At 36.3% G+C, this 19,590-nt stretch overlaps 1 protein-coding gene and 1 long non-coding RNA gene across 2 annotated transcripts; both read left to right on the plus strand.

The window, feature by feature from the left end:
* The first annotated feature begins 479 nt into the window (after positions 1-479).
* Positions 480-4,890, plus strand: LOC114185341 (serine/arginine repetitive matrix-like protein). Its single transcript, XM_028073008.2, has 5 exons — positions 480-1,084; positions 1,390-1,495; positions 1,885-1,999; positions 2,258-3,214; positions 4,079-4,890. Exons 1-5 carry the CDS (start codon positions 913-915, stop codon positions 4,463-4,465), a joined length of 1,737 nt encoding a protein of 578 aa, XP_027928809.1. The 5' UTR covers positions 480-912; the 3' UTR covers positions 4,466-4,890.
* A 7,683-nt stretch (positions 4,891-12,573) lies between these two features.
* Positions 12,574-18,838, plus strand: LOC114184081 (uncharacterized). The gene is made up of 3 exons (XR_003604545.2): positions 12,574-13,072; positions 13,137-13,286; positions 18,453-18,838. It is a non-coding gene; the product is annotated as an uncharacterized LOC114184081 (long non-coding RNA).
* Positions 18,839-19,590: the final 752 nt, after the last annotated feature.

The raw sequence follows: 19,590 nt of genomic DNA on the forward strand, positions 1-19,590 counted from the left end.
AATGTTCATTATTTCTATTGTAAGTTTATTTTAATCATTTAGTGTATTAAATTAAGATATAAACTTTAATTTTCTGATACACACAGATAATACTTTTTACCCTATCAATTAATTAAAGTAGTTATTAGTTATTATAAAAGTTAATGATTGTATATCCTAGATAAAAATCCATGATTTATATGAGGTTATGAACTATGATCCTATTATTATAGAATGAGAATGTGCATGATAGGCTATGTAGCTATATATGTTGCAGAGGCTGACACATGGCAGTGATTTTTACATAAAACCTTAAATGGGAAGTGTCCAGAAAAAGAAGGTGAATATTTCCAAGGATGAGATGGAAGTGCAACAGTGGAACTCACGTGCAAGACAGTGTTGTGTAGTTGTAACATGAGATGTCAATGTAGCATAACAAGATTCTCCTGCATCAACCCAATCACCAATGCAACCCAATCTACAAGTAGAAATGAACAGTAAAGTGTAATTTTATTTTTTTGAAAGGTTAAGGTAAGGAAGCACGAGAAGTCCACAAAAGCAACCAGAAGGGACAAGGGAAGCTCGATCCCATGCCATGTGCGGATGGGGCATCATTTCAGTTTGTAAATAGCAAGTGTGTCTCTCAGCACAAAAAACAGGCTTAAAGATGAGATCTTTGGTGTTGGATTTTCACCAATGAAAATATTATTGTGGAGAAAGAAGGAAGAAGCCATGTGGGTGTCTTCCGTATTTTTTACTTCTCTCTTCTGACACTCCCCATCTCAACGCACAATGAGAACACGGAGAGAGACACAGAGTGTTGTGTTTTGCTGAGTCATGGAACATGAACAAAAGCACCAGTGAAGGTAGATAGATCTGAAACATGCGTGAGTGTTGTTGAGTGATGCAGTTTTAGATCTTGTTGGGTTGAACATGATGAGTGGGAGGAATGTGAGAGAGTCTCTTCTGGGATCTCTCAACAGTCACCGTAGAGGGCATAGCTTCAATGGGGTGGCCAACAACAACAACCACGATGACAACCTCGATCTTTTCTCCAACAACCGTCGCTCCCTCTCTCTTGCTTCTTCTGATGAATCTTCTGATGGTGATTGCTTCGCTTGCTTGCTCCACCCTTTTCTTAATGTCTCCTCCAACACTTTTGTTTCATGCTTCTTTGTTTCTAATAACAATGATTGGTTAGAGGGAATGACAAGGATGTCTTGTAATGGTTAACAAAAATACGATGATGATGATGATGATAATGCTGTTAAATGATTACAGATGATTGCTATTTGTGAAGGGATTACATGTTTGATGAAAGTTGTGATTGGTTTATTTTTCCAATGAATGCTATGCTCTGTGTCATTTTTTGTGTGTGTTTTTAATGTGATCTCTGTGTTGTTGATTTAGTTTCGGTGAAACTGGGGAGGCTCTCAGTTGGAACAGCAAAACCGGTTCGAAGTGGGATTGATGATCTGCTATCATCTGCAGAAGGAGGGAAGCATGATTATGACTGGTATGTTATTCAAATTTGGCATGATCTCAAGTTAGTGTATTCAATTTGGTGAATAAAACCAAGAAATCATGTTTTCGTGAGAACAGACAGAACAAATTAGGAATGTGGCAGTAAAATTTGTGGTATATTAGGAGTTTTATGTTCTTTGAGATTGATCCTAGATCCGGGATCAATTGCTGAAAATTTTTTCCTCTTCTCAACACATGCTGCTATACTTTGATTGAATTCATAACCAATCCAGTTAAATTCAGATCAGAATGTTTTAGCTGCTGGGTTAGTGTTTATACAAGTTTATTGAATTATTACGTACACATAAACAGAATAAAGTAAATTAAGATTTCTAATGGTTGCCCAATTTGTAACTATCATGACTGTTTTTGTGTTACTAGGCTTCTCACTCCCCCGGGAACCCCTGTTTTTCCATCAGAAGGAGAATCCCAATCAACCCTAGTTCCTCCAAGAAGAAGTTTGACTAGATCAACATCTACCTCTAAGGCCTCAAGGGTATGTATGTGATTTCTGCAAATTCATTTCATCTATGTTACCAATGTCCATGCTAACAGAGTTGTTAGAAAGTAGATTGATGAGATATTAATATATTATCTGTAAACTTCAAGTGAAGGAGAATTATCCTTCACAGTAGAATAATATGAATATTATTTGATTCATGGTGGTGACTGACTCTACCTAATGGACTAAGGCTTTGTGCTTGATTCAACTAGAGGCGATTAAGTTTTAACTTGTTGATCATGTTTTTTTCAGCTTGCAGTCTCACAATCAGAGAACAGCAATCCCTCTAGACCAGCAAGAAGCAGTTCTGTGACACGCTCTTCCATCTCTACTTCACACTCACAATACACCTCCTATTCTTCAAACAGAAACTCCTCTTCAATCCTCAACACAAGTTCAGCCTCAGTTTCATCTTACATAAGACCATCTTCCCCAATAGCTCGTTCTTCATCTTCATCAAGGCCTTCCACTCCCTCCTCTCGCCCCACAGCATCACGGTCCTCAACACCCTCCAAACCACGTCCAGTTTCCACCAACTCCACTGCTGAAAGGCATAGACCATCATCTCAAGGCTCAAGACCTTCCACACCTAGTTCTAGGCCTCACATTCCTGCAAACTTGCATTCTCCATCTGCCTCATCAACTCGGTCACTGTCTCGGGCTTCTACTCCCACGCGTAGGAGCTCAATGCCGTCTTTATCTCCTTCTCCTTCCTCTACACCAGGTTCTTTGTCTTCATCTACCCGTGCTTCACTGAATGGACGCAGTTCAGCACCTGCATCAAGGCCAAGCTCACCAAGCCCGCGAATTAGGCATCCACCACAGCCAATTGTTCCTCCTGATTTCCCCCTTGATACACCACCGAACCTTAGAACAACATTGCCTGATAGGCCTGTCTCTGCAGGCCGGTCGCGTCCCGGTGGTACCTCTTTGAAGGCAAATGGTTCTGAAACTCAAACCTCATCAGTTTCTAATCCAAGGAGACATTCATCTCCTGTTGTTAGCAGGGGGAGAGTGACAGAACCTTTGGCAAAAAGCCGTGGCTATGTCAATGGCCATCATGCTGATGCTCCTGAGCCTAGGAAAGTCTCACATAGTCCTGAGCTTGCTGCAAGGAAATCTGTTAAGGCCTCAACTACTGCCACTGAAAATAATGGATTTGGGAGGACTATCTCAAAGAAATCCCTGGACATGGCTATTAAGCACATGGTTTGTAAACTTTACTCTTTCTCTTCTGCAGGATTAATAATGAAAATTTACTGATTAGATCAAACCCATCATATTCAATAATTTAACGTTTTATTCATGATCATAATAGACATTAGATTGAAGCTTTATACCCTTAAGTACTTTCACTCTGTCTGAAAATCATGGTCCAAATGATACAGCAATCCTTGCATTTCATGCCATGATTCATCATTATTCACCTTGTTGTAATTTATGGATTGGACTCTTCTTTTTGTTGTCATGATAGTTCATTTATCTTTGAGCAAAGTTATGCTATTAGGCAAAAGTTCTCCTCCTCAAGCACTTAGAGAAGAAAATAAGGAGGTAAACTGCATAAGTTAAAATCAAGTTGTGAATCTTAGATTTAGTAGAAATTAAATGAGAAGGGCTATATAAAAGATAGGATAATGAGGGAAATAGAGGTAAGATAATAGGAGAAATGGCAGAAGGTGGCTGATTTGGTTGAAAAGATGTATGAAGAAAAGAGAAGAAAGTAGGGGGTGGTTCCCACCACAAACTTTCCACTAAGAAATGCATGGAAGTTGGGCATGTAGGGCAGCATAATTGATCATATTGCCCATGTGATCGATTATGCTGCTAAAATGTAGGAGATTGAAGTGTTTTTATTTCTCTTCTGTTCTTTTCTTTTCCAGACCCACCCTTTATATCTATCATTTGTAACAAATACAGCACAAAAGTAGTACTGGTGGGGAAAGTTATCCACACAAGGCCACAATCTTAAGCGTTTACTTTGTTGCTGGAGCTTTGTTTGAGTAGATGCATACTTCAGTCAAGTTTGTTATATCAACTGAAACCTGATTTTTCCATGTGTTTTCCATTTAACAGGATATAAGGAACGGGTCAGGAAATATCCGTTCATTATCAAACACCACACTCTTCCCTCAGAGTATTAGGACTTCCACTCCTAGGAGCCAGTCTCATCGAGTATCTAGTGCTCCAGCATCTGTAGACATGAACAATGGATCCAATTTTGATATGGAAAATGGTATGAGTAATAGGAGTATGATGAAAGCTAGAGAGGTAGATGAAAGACAATATTCTGCAAAAGTGAGTGAAGTAGACATCTATGAGAGTTCTCGTTATGATGCACTCTTGTTCAAAGAAGATTTGAAGAACACAAACTGGCTGCATGGTGCTGATGATAAGTGTGATCAAAGCTCCATATTTGATAATGGATTTGAGCACCTGCCAGAACCTTTTGGCCTCTTATAGCATCATATCCAAAGAGGTTGTTCTTCCTAGTGCATTTGTAACATGCTGTTTTATGTTCTAATTTATTATCTCAATTTTTTTAAAGGATGGGATGTTTCAACTTATATAGCTCAAAGGTGGAGAACAAATGAAGATGCATTCATATGTTTTCTGCAATCTGCAGAGGAATCAGTGGATTTAACTTTGATACCAAACTTATACAAACAATGCAGGAAAAAGAATTGCATGAAAGATGTTCAATTTTCTTTGGGAAAATTAGAGTTTTCAGAAATGAGGAATGCTGTCTGCATACCATGCATGTGTTAGTGAAAAGGCAAATCTAGTACTCTGAGTACATGGAGATGGAATGTGATGTTTTTATGCAAACACTATGGCTGAGTGTTATTTTCCCCTTGGCAATGAACAAAACAGTTGAGTTGCACTTATACATTTTAGTGCTTTTTTCTTTAACAAAAAAGTACATTAATTAAAAATTTTGGAACTACAATAATTATCTAAATATTTTTTACACTATAGTAAAATAAATATAATCAAAATAGTCAGTATTGCAAGCAACATGGATGAAAGAAAAATGCCTACACTCAATAAGTTAACCAAACAGGTTGAACCCTTTCTTTGCTTGAGTTGCAGTCCTTGTTATTCTCATCTCTCTTTTTCTCTTTTCAATCTCAAGTTTCTTTAAGGAAAAACCTTATTCTACCACTTTTTTTCACACTCCTCTTCCCTTCCTTTCACTAGACACTTTTTTGTAAATAATAAATATCATGGACCTTGAGTTTCTTGGCAGGCTGAAAGGGGCCAAAAGGTGGATATCAAAGAACAATTTGTCCATTTTGATCATTTCTTTCTACACTACAATAATCTTGTCTGCATCCTTTTAAATCTTAAATTTCAGATTTATCTTTATCTTGTGTTTGGACGAGGGATTTTAATAATTTTAAGAAATTGAATATCTAATAATTGAATTACTTGCAATAGATTCTCTTTATTTCTTAAATAACTAGTTTGGATGAAGTAATTGAAATATTTTAAATTTCAATTATTTTTGTTTTGGTAAAACAATTTAATTTTTATTTGACAGATAACTTAACTTTACCTTTCGGTCTAATTTAACTTGACCTTCGACTTGAATTGACTCGACTCAACCTTCGGTTTGGATTGGATCGGTTCGAATTTTGGCCCGGAACTGTCCAACTCGACTTTCGAAAAGGGATGGCGTTGGTCAACCTTTGGCCTAATTCGACTCGGCTCGACCTTCGGTTCAGGTTAGTTTGGGCCAGCCTGGCTCGACCTTCGACCTGACCTAGGTTGGCCCGAGACAACTAGGCTTAACCTTCAGCTCGGGTTGGCCTTGCTCAACTTTCTGCCAACCTTGCTCGACCTCCTGATCGATCCGGTTTGACCTTCAGCTCAGACCGAACTGCATTAACCTTCAATGGGTCGACCTGTCTCGACCTTTAGCCCCTCCAGGCCCGACTCGACCTGGCTTGACCTTTGACACAGATCGACCTAGCTCGACCTTCGGCCTAGTTCAACCTTCAACCTGGGTCGACCTTCGCGTTTTAGGTACTTAATATGATACGATTTCATTGACGTTACTATTGTACCACACGTTTTAGGTACTTAATATGAGTAATAAATAACATCCCTTTCAGTTAAATTAAGGGTTTAATTAGTCGGATGGTACCCACTTTCGATATATCAGTTTGGTACCCACTTTTAAAAATGTGTCAATTGCGTCCCAAATTTGAAAAAGTGACATAATTAGGTCCCTTTTAAAAAATATATTAACGTTGTTAACCGCATGCCACGTGTCAATATATGATTTTCTTAATTATTTTTATTTTTTAGAATTCTTTTTTATAGTTTTTTAAAAAAAATTATTTTTATTTTGAATTTTTTAGTTGTCACATGTTAGGTCCCTAGTGTGACACGTGGCACTGTCAATGCCACGTATTACCATGTGTCCATGTCATTACCAAATGTTATTATCTTGATTTCAATTTAGTCCCCATATATGTCTATTTGTTTCAATTTAATCCCCACATATGCCCTTTTGATTCAATTCAATCTCAATTTTTTTTTTCAAAATAGAGAAATATTGTTTCTCTTAAAACGAAATTTATTATTCATATAAAAGTTATATTGATATTTATATTAAAAAAATGACTTAAAAAATTAAGTATTGATATTTATATTAAAATTTAGTGGTAAAAGCCATGAATAACAAAACATAGGTTAACAATTAAAAAAATGTAATATGTTAAATTAAAAATATGAGCATTATTGCAAATGTTATACCATATATATTTTTTAGAATGACGTTATAACATATTACATTTTTTTAGTTGTTAATCCATGTTTTGTTATTCATTAATTTTACCACCAAATTTTAATATAAATATCAATAATTAATTTTGTAAGTTATTTTTAATAACAAATATCAATATAACATTTGTATAAATAATAAATTTATTCTTAAGGAAGAGAAATATTTCTCTATTTTGAAAAAAAAAATTGGGACTAAATTGAAACAAATAGACATATGTGGGGATTAAATTGAAACAAATATACATATGTGACGACTAAATTGATATCAAGACAATGGTACTTGGTAGTGACATTGACACGTGACAGCACCTTGCCACGTGGTATTGACAGTGCCACATGTCACCAGGGTCCTAACACGTGTAACAAAAAGAGTAAAAATAAAATTCAAAAAGAATAAAAAAATAAAAAAATGAAAAACACCATAGACTGACACGTGACACACCGTTAACTACATTAATAATTTTTTTTCTGAAAGGGACCTAATTGAGACACTTTTTCAAAAGTTGGGACACAATTGACATCTTTTTAAAAATGGTACCAAATTGACACATCTAAACGAAAGTGGGTACTATACAACTAAAAAAACCTAAATTAACAATAAATTGGAAAAGTTGGATAATTTTAGATTAAACAAGATGAAAAAGCTTAAGTTGCCCTTGGTTATCAAGAACAAGTAAATAAACTGGGGTAAATTAGATTGTGTAACTATAACTGAGGTAAGGGTCAATTCTTTGGAAAATGGGAAATGGAAGGAAATCCATTCCTTTTCATCGAGATCTACAAGTTAAAATAGTATCATAAGTTCCATTCAATAGTTCAAATATTAATTTAAACTCTATAAAAATAGTCTTTGATCCTGTGTATTGAGTTTCTGCAACAAAAATAACAACGAATAATACTTTTTAGATATCGTGGTTATCCTGTGTTCATAATTGGAAAAAGGATTGAGTAGTGGTTGTTAGTATTATGGTGCTTAATTTAATCCCACATTGCTTAGTATTGTGAGATGTGGTTCTCTATTTTGCTATATAAGCAACCCTATGTAAAGCTTGAGATATACACGAAAATAAAATACTTCCTAGTGTAGTTGTGAATGTAAGCGTATACATTGTATGCTAAACCACATTAAATTCTTTTGTTGTTTATCTTTCTCTCATTTATTCTTTCTTTTATTGTCTTGTTCCTAACAATTGTTATCAATAGCCACTTTTTCTTAGTATGCTCTGTGGTTGCAGCATTGTTTGATCTTCCACGTTAGAAAGAATTTTGTTTCTTTTTATTCTTAGGAATCTCAGTCTAGAGAAGTAGTGGGAGCTTTCTTTAAAAGCTGCAGAAACAATGACATTGAAAGAAGGAAAGGTGAGGATTGAGAAGTTTGATGGTAGTGACTTCGGGTTCCGGATTTTGGAAGATGCAGATAGAGGACTACCTATATTAGAAGAAGTTGTATCTACCTTTAACATGACATAAGCCAAAAGACATGGAGCAGTCAACATGGTAGTTGTTAGATCGATAAACACTCGGTGTGATTCAATTGACATTAGCAAAAAATGTTGCATTTAACACATGAACGAGAAAACAATCGTAGATTTGATGTAGGCGTTGTCAAATTTGTATGAGAAGCCATTTGTACCCAATAAACTGTATTTGATTCTTAGGCTAGTAAACCTTAAAATAGGTGAAGATAACTCGGTTACTAATCATATTAGTGAATTTAATACAATTATTGCGCAATTGACATTAGTGCAGATAATATTTGATGATGAGGTGAAAACATTAATTTTATTATCATCTCTTCCAGAAAGTTGGAGTGCAACTATTACTGCAGTTAGTAATTTTACAAGTAATTGCAAGTTGAAGCTTGATAACATCCGCGACTTGATCTTAAGCAAAGATGTTCGCAAGAAAAGTTTAGGGGAATCTTCCAGTTCTAATTATAATTCAACATTAAGTACTGAAACTAGAGGAAGAAGTAGCCAAAAATGTCATAATCAATGCCGAGGCAGATCAATGTCTAGAGGAAGATCACAAACAAAAGTCCGGAATGATATCACTTGTTGGAATTGTCAAAAAAAGGGTCACTTTACAAGTTAATGTAAGGCTCCAAGGAAGCACAATAACAAAAGAAGCAAGATGATGATGATCAATTAACAAATGCAACAATTGATGAAATTGAAGATGAACTATTATGTAGTTTAGATAGTTCTATTGACTAATGGATTATGGAATCAGGTCCCGTCATTTCATACTACACCTTCCTTAGAATTATTATCTAACTATGTTTCGGGAAAGTTTGAGAATATCTACCTTGCAAATGAAAAATCTCTTGATATTATAGGAAGAGGTGATATTAATATCAAAACCTCTAATGGAAGCATGTGGACTTTGAATAATGTCAGACATATTTCTGCCTTAAAGAGAAACTTAATATCTATAAGGCAATTGGATGATGAGGGACATCACACCAGTTTTGGAGATGGACATTGGAAGGTAATTAAAGGTAATCTTCTTGTTGCTCGTGGAAAGGAGCAATAATCTCTTTAAATGATTGTAGATGAGGATATGATATCAGTTGTGGAAGTTGACAACAGTTCCTCCTTGTGGCATCGAAGACTTGGGCATATGAGTGAGAAAGGAATGAAGCTCATGATCTCAAAATGTAAAATACCTAACTTGAAGCATGTTGATATTGGACCTTGTGAACATGTATCTTTGGAAAGCAGAAAAAGGTTAGCTTCTCCAAAATAAGTAAGACGTCTAAAGTTGAAAGACTACAACTAGTACATTCAAATGTTTGGGGTCCAGCTCCAGTGAAATCCCTTGGAGGTTCACAGTATTATGTAACCTTCATTGATGACTCCACAAGAAAGGTATGGGTCTATTTTCTTAGAAATAAATCTGATGTTTTTTCTGTGTTTAAAAGGTGAAAAAAGGAGGTTGAGACTCAAACAAGTTCAAAGGTTAAATGTTTGAAGTTTGATAATGGTGGAGAATAAGACAATAGTCAATCAAGGAGTTTTGTTCAGAAAATGGGATCAGAATGATCAAGACAGTTCCAAGAACACCAGAGCAAAATAGTGTGGCAGAAAGAATGAACAAAACCTTAAATTAGAGAGCAAGATGTATGAGAATCCAGTCAGGACTACCCAAGGTATTTTGGGCAGACACAATAAGCACAACAACCTATCTCATAAAGAGAGGACCATCAGTTCCTTTAGACTATTAGTTACCTGAAGAAGTATGGTTTGGAAATGAGGTAAATCTTTCACATCTGAAAGTTTTTTGTTGTGCTTCGTAAATTTTGTTAGACTCTAATAGTAGAGATAAATTGGATCCTATGGCAAAGTGATGTTATTTTATTGGTTATGGATTTGAAATGTATGGCTATAGGTTTTGGGATGACCAAAACAAGAAAATTATTAGATGTAGAAATGTTACTTTTAATGAAAATATGTCCTATAAAGACAAAACCGCAAAATCTGCAAATGAAAATAAACAGTCAAAGCAAGTTTCATTAGAAGAAATTTCAAAAAGTGGTGTGGTCAATAGAAGGCAAAATTTAAAAGTAGAGCCTGAGTCAGAACCTAAACAAATAGCAGAGTCAATAAATCATGAAGTCTTGATTAGAAGATCTAGTAGAACAATTGTAGCACCACAAATGTATTTTCCTTAATTAAATTACTTGTTGTTGATGTCGGTGAGCTAGAGCATTTTGTTAAGTCTATGCAGGGAGATGAATCTATTAATTGGGAGCTAGCAATGGAAGATGAAATGAAGTCTCTTCAGAAAAATAAAACATGGTGTTTAACCAAGCTACTAGAAGGAAAGAAGGTTTTGCAAAATATATGGATCTATAGGTTAAAAGAAGAACCCAATGGCAACAAAAGATATAAGGCTAGATTCGTAATGAAAGGGTTCCAACAGAAACAAGGAATTGACTTCACATATACTTTCTCAGAGTTATCTTGAGTATAGCAACTTTAGAAAATATTCATCTAGAGCAGTGTTAGATATCAAAACTGCATTCCTACATGGGGATCTTGAGGAAGAAATCTTTATGACACAACCAAAAGGTTTTGAAGTACAAGACAAAGAGAATCTTGTATGCAAGCTTCATAAAAATTTGTATGGTTTAAAACAAGCACAAAGACAATAGTACAAGAAGTTTAATGAGTTTATGAGAAACTCAAGATTTCACAGATGTAGAGATCATTGTTGTTACGTGAATAAATATGTTGACAACTATACCATTCTTGCCTTGTATGTTGACGACATGTTGATTGTTGGTGCTAATATGACATAAATTGACAAGTTGAAGAAACAAATTGGCCCAACAAGGTAAATTCTTCTGAGAATCTCTAGGAATAGATCTGAAGGTATTCTAAATTTATCTCAAGAAAAATATATAGAAAAATTGCTTAACAAATTTAATTTTGGAAATGCTAAAACCGAGAATACACTTTTGGGAACTCACTTAAGTTTTCAAAAAGACAATCTTCTTAGACAAAGGAAGAAGAAAGTCACATGTCTAAAGTGCCATATGCATCTGCAGTAGGGAGCTTGATGTATGCTATGGTTTGCACAGATCCTGACATAACACATGCAATGGGAGTTGTGAGTAAGTTTCTATCAAATTCTGGAAAGGAGCATTGGGAAGACATGAAATGGATATTGAGATATTTGAAGGGCACTTCAAAGATGCATTTGTCTTTTAGAAGAAGTAATTTCACTTTAGAGGGGTTTTCTTATGCAAACTTGAGGGGTGATTTGGATGGTAGAAAGAGCACAACATGTTACATTTTTATATTGGGTGGTACAACTATCAGTTGAAATTCTAAACTTGAAGGAAGAGTCTCCCTCTCAACCACTCAAACTGAGTATGTAGCTATCTTAGAAGAAGCGAATAAGATGATATGGTTGAAGAACCTTCTAAAAGGTTTAGGACAAGAGCAAGATGACTCTCTCCATTGTTCAGTGACAGACAAAGTGCTATTTGTCTTGCTAAAAATCTAATTCTTCATTCTAGATGCAAGCACATTGAATTGAAATATCATTTTATCATAAACTTAATAAATGATGGAGACTTGTTTTTGTTAAAGATTCCAAGTGCAGAGAATCCAGCTCATATGTTGACCAAGACTGTTACAACAAATAAGTTGAGGCTTTGCATTGTCTCAACTGGCCTTCAAGAAAATTGATGATGAAGGCACTACACTAGGTGGTGGTAATGTAAATCAAACTCCATGTGGGAGAATTGTTAGTATTATGGTACTTGATTTAGTCCATATTGCTTATAGTATTGTGATATGTGGTTTTCTAGTTTTCTATATAAAAAACCCTATGTAAAGCTTGAGATACACACAAATAAAATACTTCTTAGTATAATCATAGACTTAAATAATAACATTGTACGCTAAACCACATTAAATTCTTGTGTTATTTATTTTTTGTCTCCATTATTCTTTCTTTGTTTTGTTCCTAACGGTGATTAAACACATTATATTTATACATTACAGAAATAATTTATTCAGCAAAAAATATGGTGTTTGACTCGTCCAACTTATCATATCAAGACAAAAAAAAACAAGAGGAGAATGATTGCAAGCATTTCACAAGGTTACATGCACAAAAACTAAAATTTTTAATTCATAACTTCAACAGTACGGTGAATCATATTTAGATTAAATTATTGTATTGGTCCCCTGGTAATTAAATTGGTTTAGAGTATGTATATATACTATATTATTACCATATGTATTACCACTATACTTTGCAGATTTGGCGTAATGAGAAAGAAGGCTTGAAGTTGAAGCTGAGACTTGAACGTTGCCATATTATGAAGAGAAAAACTAAAAGTAAAATCTAAAGTTATATGTATGTTGCCATATGATAGTTATAGTATGCTGCTATAATGCTTTGAATATGCTTCTCTTTCTCTATGTATTTCTGGTTTTGTGTGTGTGGATTCTGGCGTGTTCCTGAAGCTATGCCGTTAAAGCTTGTCTTTGCTTCCTCTTGGCCGTTAGTACCACCGTTTACCAAGACCACATTGCTTTAAAATTTTCATTTTTATATAACTTAAAAAGAATTTTTCTAAAAAATAAAGTAAAATCAAATACCAATTTTACATTTGACCTTTAGTTGAAAAAACGAGTACGGAAAATCTTAAATCTGCATCCGAACGTTGCCAACTCTCTATGCACACTCCGTGACAAGGTTTTAACGCAATTGAAGATTGAAGCAGAAGATTGAAGGAGAAGGAAACGTTAGTTACAGGTATTTTTCAACACTTTTGGGTTTTGTCGTTGACGATGGTTTCATTGTTTTGGTTCTTGTTTAGGGTTTATGCGTTGACGCTCAAAGGGTTGATGAGCGAAAACGGAGATGACAAAAAAGAGTGACCAGCGGAAGATTGGGTTCAGCGGCGGCGATCGTTGGGTAACGTCGGCGGAAGATTGACGTGTGCGCCGTTTGGCTCATAGCTAATTCGGTATTCATTTCCTGATTCATTAATTATTTTTTCCTTTAACATTTTAGATTGAGCTCCTGAATGTTAGCAGAGAGAGATGCAGAGAAGAGTATAATGCATACACTGATAGAGAGTAAGAGAAATTAGAATGTATTTCTCATATCACAGAAGGTGGAAGATACAGAGTATTTATACAGAAACAGAAACGGAAACGGAAACGGAAACGCAACAGAAGCTATTAACTGCCACACTTAATGCAGTTATTACAGTTATGATATTTTGAGTTACAATAACAACACACCCCTCTTAATCCAAAATATTAATCAATTTCAAACCCAGCAGCTCTCTCAACTTTTCAAATCTGTTTTGTCTTAGAGCTTTTGTAAACACATCAGCTACTTGATCCTCTGTAGGGCAGTACACCAGCTCCAATCTGCCTTGGCTTACTTGATCTCTTAAAAAGTGGAACTTTGTTTCTATGTGTTTACTTCTTCCATGACATACGGGATTTTTTGACAAACTGATGGCAGATTTGTTGTCCACCAGAAGCTGAATTGGTTCTCTGCACTCAAGTTTCAGCTCCTTAATAAGTGCTGTAAGCCATAGACATTGGCAGGCTGTTTCAGCAGAGGCAATATATTCTGCTTCACAAGAGGACAAGGCTACAACATTCTGTTTCTTGGAGCACCACGAGATAGGTGCATGCATGTACTTGAAGAAATACCCAAATGTACTCCTTCGATCCATTCTATCCCCACACCAGTCTGAATCAGTCCAGACCTCCATATTTCCTTCAACTTGACTTGTTCTTCTTGGAAAGAAAAGTCCAAGTTCTGTTGTTCCCTTTAAGTATCTGAGTATATGTTTTGCTGCAGCTAAGTGTGATGTCCTTGGGCTGTTCATGAAGCGACTAACCAAACCAACCCCATAGCTGATATCTGGTCTGCTATTACAAACATATCTTAGAGACCCTACAACTTGTTTATAGAGGGTAGCATCAACCAGCCTTTCATCTGTTGCTTCACACAGTTTCAGATTGGCAATCACAGGTATAGGAACTGGATTGCAATCTGCCATGTGGAATTTACTTAAAACTCCACTGATATACCTCCTCTGATGCAGCAAAATTCCTTTGGAAGTGTGTTTGAACTCCAGACCAAGAAAGTAATTCAATCTCCCAAGATCAGTCATTTCAAATTCTGAATTCATCTTCTGTTTGAATAGCTCAATTTCAGCTTGTGAATCTCCTGTCACCAGTAAATCATCAACATATAGGCAAATCAGCAGCAAATTATTGGGTGAGAAGACTTTCACATATACTCCATATTCAACTGTACATTTATTGAATCCAATCTGCAGCAGAAATGCATCAATGCATTTGTTCCAGGCACGTGGGGCCTGCTTTAAGCCATATAAAGCTTTGTGCAGTCTGAACACTTTATGTTCTTCTCCCTTTCTTTCGAATCCTGGTGGCTGCCTCACATAAACCTCCTCCTCTAGAGGTCCATTTAAGAAAGCTGATTTGACATCAAGCTGACTTATTTCCCAACCTTTCCAGCTTGCAACAGCTATAACAAGCCTTACTGTTTCAAGCCTTGCAACTGGTGCAAAGACATCCGTGAAATCAATTCCTGGTTTCTGCAGAAAACCTTTTGCCACCAGTCGGGCCTTATGTTTTGCTATGTTTCCATCTGGTTTAAACTTGGTTTTGAACACCCATTTAACATCAATGGGATGTTTATGGAGAGGCAAGTCTACTAATTCCCAAGTCTTGTTCTTCTCTATGGACTTTAATTCTTCAAGCATGGCCTCCTTCCATTCTCTTATGTCAACAGCTTGCTCCCACATTAATGGTTCTGAATCAGCCAGAAATGCCAGATGCACAAGTTCTCCATCATCTCTAATTTCACAATCAGCCATAACTTCATGATCTGTTAGTCTAGTGGAAGGAAATTTCACCCTCTGTGACCTTCTGTTGGTGTTATCTCCACTGTTTGTGCTGGTTGTGGCAGCAGCTTTGTCTTCAAGCAGACACGGGATGTAGCTTTTCTCAGCAGTTACTGCCACGGGCTCCCAATTCCACTTTGCAGCTTCATCAACAATGACATCTCTACTTATCACAATTTGCTTCTTTTCTGGATTATACAATTTGTAGGCACCAGTTGAGTGGTATCCAACCAGTATAAGGTCCTCACTTCTATCTTCAAGCTTCTTACGTTTTTCTGCTGGTATGTGCATATGGCAAACTGATCCAAAAATTCTGAGGTGGTGAACAACAGGTTTTTCTCCTGTCCAAGCTTCTTCAGGGGTACAATCTGTCAAGGCTCTTGTAGGACACCTGTTTAGTACATAGGCAGCTGTAGAGATTGCCTCTCCCCAGAAATAGTGTGGTAGCCCCTTTCCTTTTATCATACATCTACACATGTCAAGTAGCATCCTGTTTCTCCTCTCAGCAACCCCATTATGTTGGGGGGTGTAAGGTGCTATCACTTCATGATGTATCCCCTTTGATTCACAAAATTCCAATACTTCTTTTGAATTAAACTCACCTCCTCCATCAGTTCGGAACACTTTTAATTTCAAACCAGATTGTCTTTCTACTGATGCACAGAACTTCACAAAATTTCCAAACACCTCTTTCTTTTCTTTCAACAAATAGAGCCATATTTTCCTGGTCCATTCATCCACAAAGATAAGAAAATACCTATTGCCCCCAAGTGAGAGTGTATCAAAAGGACCACACACATCCGAGTACACAATGTCAAGTGGCTGTTTTGATCTCTTTGGTGCACACTTCTTAAACTCCTTTCGAGTTTGTTTGCCAACGATGCAACCTTCACAAGTTTTATCAGGAACATGAATCAGTGGCAGTCCACTTACTAACTTCTTGCTGCTTAATTGACCCAAACTCTTGAAGTTTAGGTGCCCGAATCTGTAGTGCCAAAGCCATCCTTCCTCTTCAACATTCATTGATGCTAGACACTGGATAGCTGTTGCATTGAGGTTGATCTTAAAAGTTCTGTTTCGTGACAGTGGAGTTCTAAGAATCAACCTTTGTTGTCCATCATACACCTCTATGTGATTTTTCTGCATTGACATAGTATAACCCTTCTCCAGTAATTGTCCCAAACTTAACAGATTATTCTTCATGTTGGGAACATACAACACATCACTCATGTAAGCAATTTTACCATCCTTTCGAGTGATCATAACTTTGCCAACTCCTTCTGCTGTTATTGTGCTGTTGTCCGCGAATCTGACACTGCTTCTTACGCTTGGGTCAAGATCTATCAGCCACTCTCTCCTCCCTGTCATGTGGTTGGAACATCCTGTGTCCAAATACCAACAGGACTCGTCTTCTCCACTGTTTGTTGTGACCATTAACAACACATGATCAGATTCACTATCACTCTCGTCTTGGGCAAGATGTGCTTCATCACCTTTCTTGTTCTTCTTGCTTGAACTGTTGTGCCAACATTCATAGGAATAATGGCCAAACTTATCACACGTATAGCACTGTACCTTCCTTTTGTCATATGGTTTCTTGCCTCTACCTCTGCCATGTCTTCCTCCTCCTCTGGTACCATCATTTTGGCTAGTTCCAGATTCATCCACTGACTGCTCAGAATATTCTCCAAATCTGCCTCCACTCCTGCCACCCCGTGATCTCGCTCTTCCTCTTCTACCACCACGTCCTCGAAAACGTTGATTATCAACCCTAGTACTGAAGGCTTGATCAGTACTTTTCTCACTGTTCTTTCTTTCAATCAGCCGCTGCTCATGAGCTTCCAAAGAATTTTGCAATTCTTCAAGACTCATTGTCGTAAGATCCTTGCACTCTTCAATGGCGACAACGATGTGATCATACTGGGGTGTAAGTGTTCGAAGGATTTTAGCCACAACCTTACTGTTCTTCACAGGTTCATCACAGGCTCTCATGGAATTGACCAAAACTTGCAACCTTCCAAGATAGTCTGCAACTGATTCTTGATCTTTCATGCACAGTAATTCATACTGTCGCTGCAGGGACTGTAGTTTAACTGCCTTAATTTTTCCAGCATTACCATATGTGTCTTGTAAGATGTTCCATATCTCCTTGGATGTTGTGGCTTTTGAGATTTTCTGGAAAACAGTGGCAGATACACACTGGTGCAGTAACATCCGAGCTTTGCAATCCAGCCTTCGACTCTCCTTGTATGCATTTTTTGTTTCATCTGTAGCATTCTTGGCTGGTTCTTGCAGTCCTTTCTTTACGATATCATCCACCTCCTGGAAACCAAGAATGGCTTCCATCTTGACACACCAATCACCATAACTTGTGCCATCGAACACAGGTAAGTTGCCAGAAATCACGCCTCCAGCAGCCATGAAGCTAATACACGCAGCAAGCTTCTATCACACTAAGCCACACCCTCAGATCCTCCGGGGTCGGAAGGGCTCTTGATACCACTGTTAGCAGAGAGAGATGCAGAGAAGAGTATAATGCATACACTGATAGAGAGTAAGAGAAATTAGAATGTATTTCTCATATCACAGAAGGTGGAAGATACAGAGTATTTATACAGAAACAGAAACGGAAACGGAAACGGAAACGCAACAGAAGCTATTAACTGCCACACTTAATGCAGTTATTACAGTTATGATATTTTGAGTTACAATAACAACACTGAACCCCTTAGAACTGAGAAACTGGCAGGTGAAACTAAATGTTCAAATATAATTATCTATGATTAATTATATCTTCCCCCAGAGTCATTAAATAAGATATTCTATTTTGTTTTATGTTTGTTCTCTCATTTTAGGCTGAATTTCAAAATGTAATCGAGTCAATGTCTGCATTTGGAAAAGGCTACATGCCTCTCTACATCCATATCTTGAAATCTGCAAAAGGGTGAAAGCGAGGCATCAGATCTTAATTCCTCCAACGTAACTCAAATCTAGAATGTTGCCCTGTTGTGTTTTATTGATTTCAATTGTGTTATCTAAACTGTTCCCTGATATAATTATTGCATTCTAGAATTTTCTCTCCACTTGCCTGAACTGTGATAACCTTGCAATAGATGCAAGCTGTGAGCCTGTGACAATAGGGAAGAGTTCAATATTTCAACATAAAAATATGTCTTTGGCTTTTGATGTTTTTTCCCACAGGTATGGGAATTTGATGAGGTTCATAAAAAATGATTTCAGGTTGCAGAATTGGCAGTGCCTGAAGACAAGGGTGGTCAGGTTTATGTTGTTGCTGTAGCAAAAGATGGCTAAGAACACTATCAAAACAGTTTCGTAAGGTATGGTTGAGTACTGTCACGAAGGATTTATCAAGGTTGTGCAAGAGAGTAACAGAAGAGAGGTAGTGTATCTGTGTTTTTGAAGCAAACTTAACCTACTCAATCACACATTCCTAAAGGTACGGATAAATATTACGTGAAAAGAGGAGGTTCTACTGGTACGAGGAATTTTGTTGTTCTACTAGGTTTTGACTATGGTTGTCTACCACCATTGTCTTTGGGTTGTCAAAAGAAATGTGAAAGAACCTGCTCTGTTATATATTTAAATGCATATGTTAGCAACTGGTATGATTCTTTTGTTAGTTCTTTCCGTTTCCCTGCTCTAAAAACATATCAGAAAATGTTTAATTTGTATTGGAGAACCAAACTTAGTCAAAATTATAGGTGAACTAATATAAAACTAAAGTATTCACTCTCTTGTTATATCTCTTGTGTACTATTTCTTTTAGCCATCATATAAAACGTTTTAAGAAAATTGTTGTGAATATGTTTATTAAACATCTATAAAATCTCCTTCAACTGTCTAATTGGGTGTTTTCTAAAGGGTTAAATATGTTTTTTCTCTCTTAACTTTCAGTGAATTTTAAAATTAGACCATTTTGAAATTTTAGACCAGTTTAGTCCTTCATATTTCGAAATACGTGAATTTAGTCCTTTTAATCAAATGTTGGTAGGTTTATTTGATGTTTCGTATGCATTTCATGATTGTATTTGAGTTGTTTATACTATTTGACACATTTTTGCTTTAATGGTAAGTCAAATACTATTATGAAACGCGCTTGAAATGTCAAATAAACTTAATAAAATTTGATTAAAAATGACTAAATCCATGCATTTTGAAAGGATGAAGGACTAAATTAGTCCAAAATTTCAAAAATGATTAATTCCAAGATTCACTAAAAATTAAGAGATCAAAAATATATTTAATTCTTTTCTAAAAACTAATATTTAAACTCTATATTGACCAAAAGAATAAGGGACAGCTTGTAATGCTTCAAAGCTTATAAAGTTTCAAATGACATTTCTAAAGGGGCATGTTT

Source organism: Vigna unguiculata, chromosome 5, assembly GCF_037176805.1.
Source record: "Vigna unguiculata cultivar grain cowpea cultivar isolate G323 ecotype 2 chromosome 5, ASM3717680v1, whole genome shotgun sequence".
Lineage (NCBI taxonomy): Eukaryota > Viridiplantae > Streptophyta > Magnoliopsida > Fabales > Fabaceae > Vigna > Vigna unguiculata.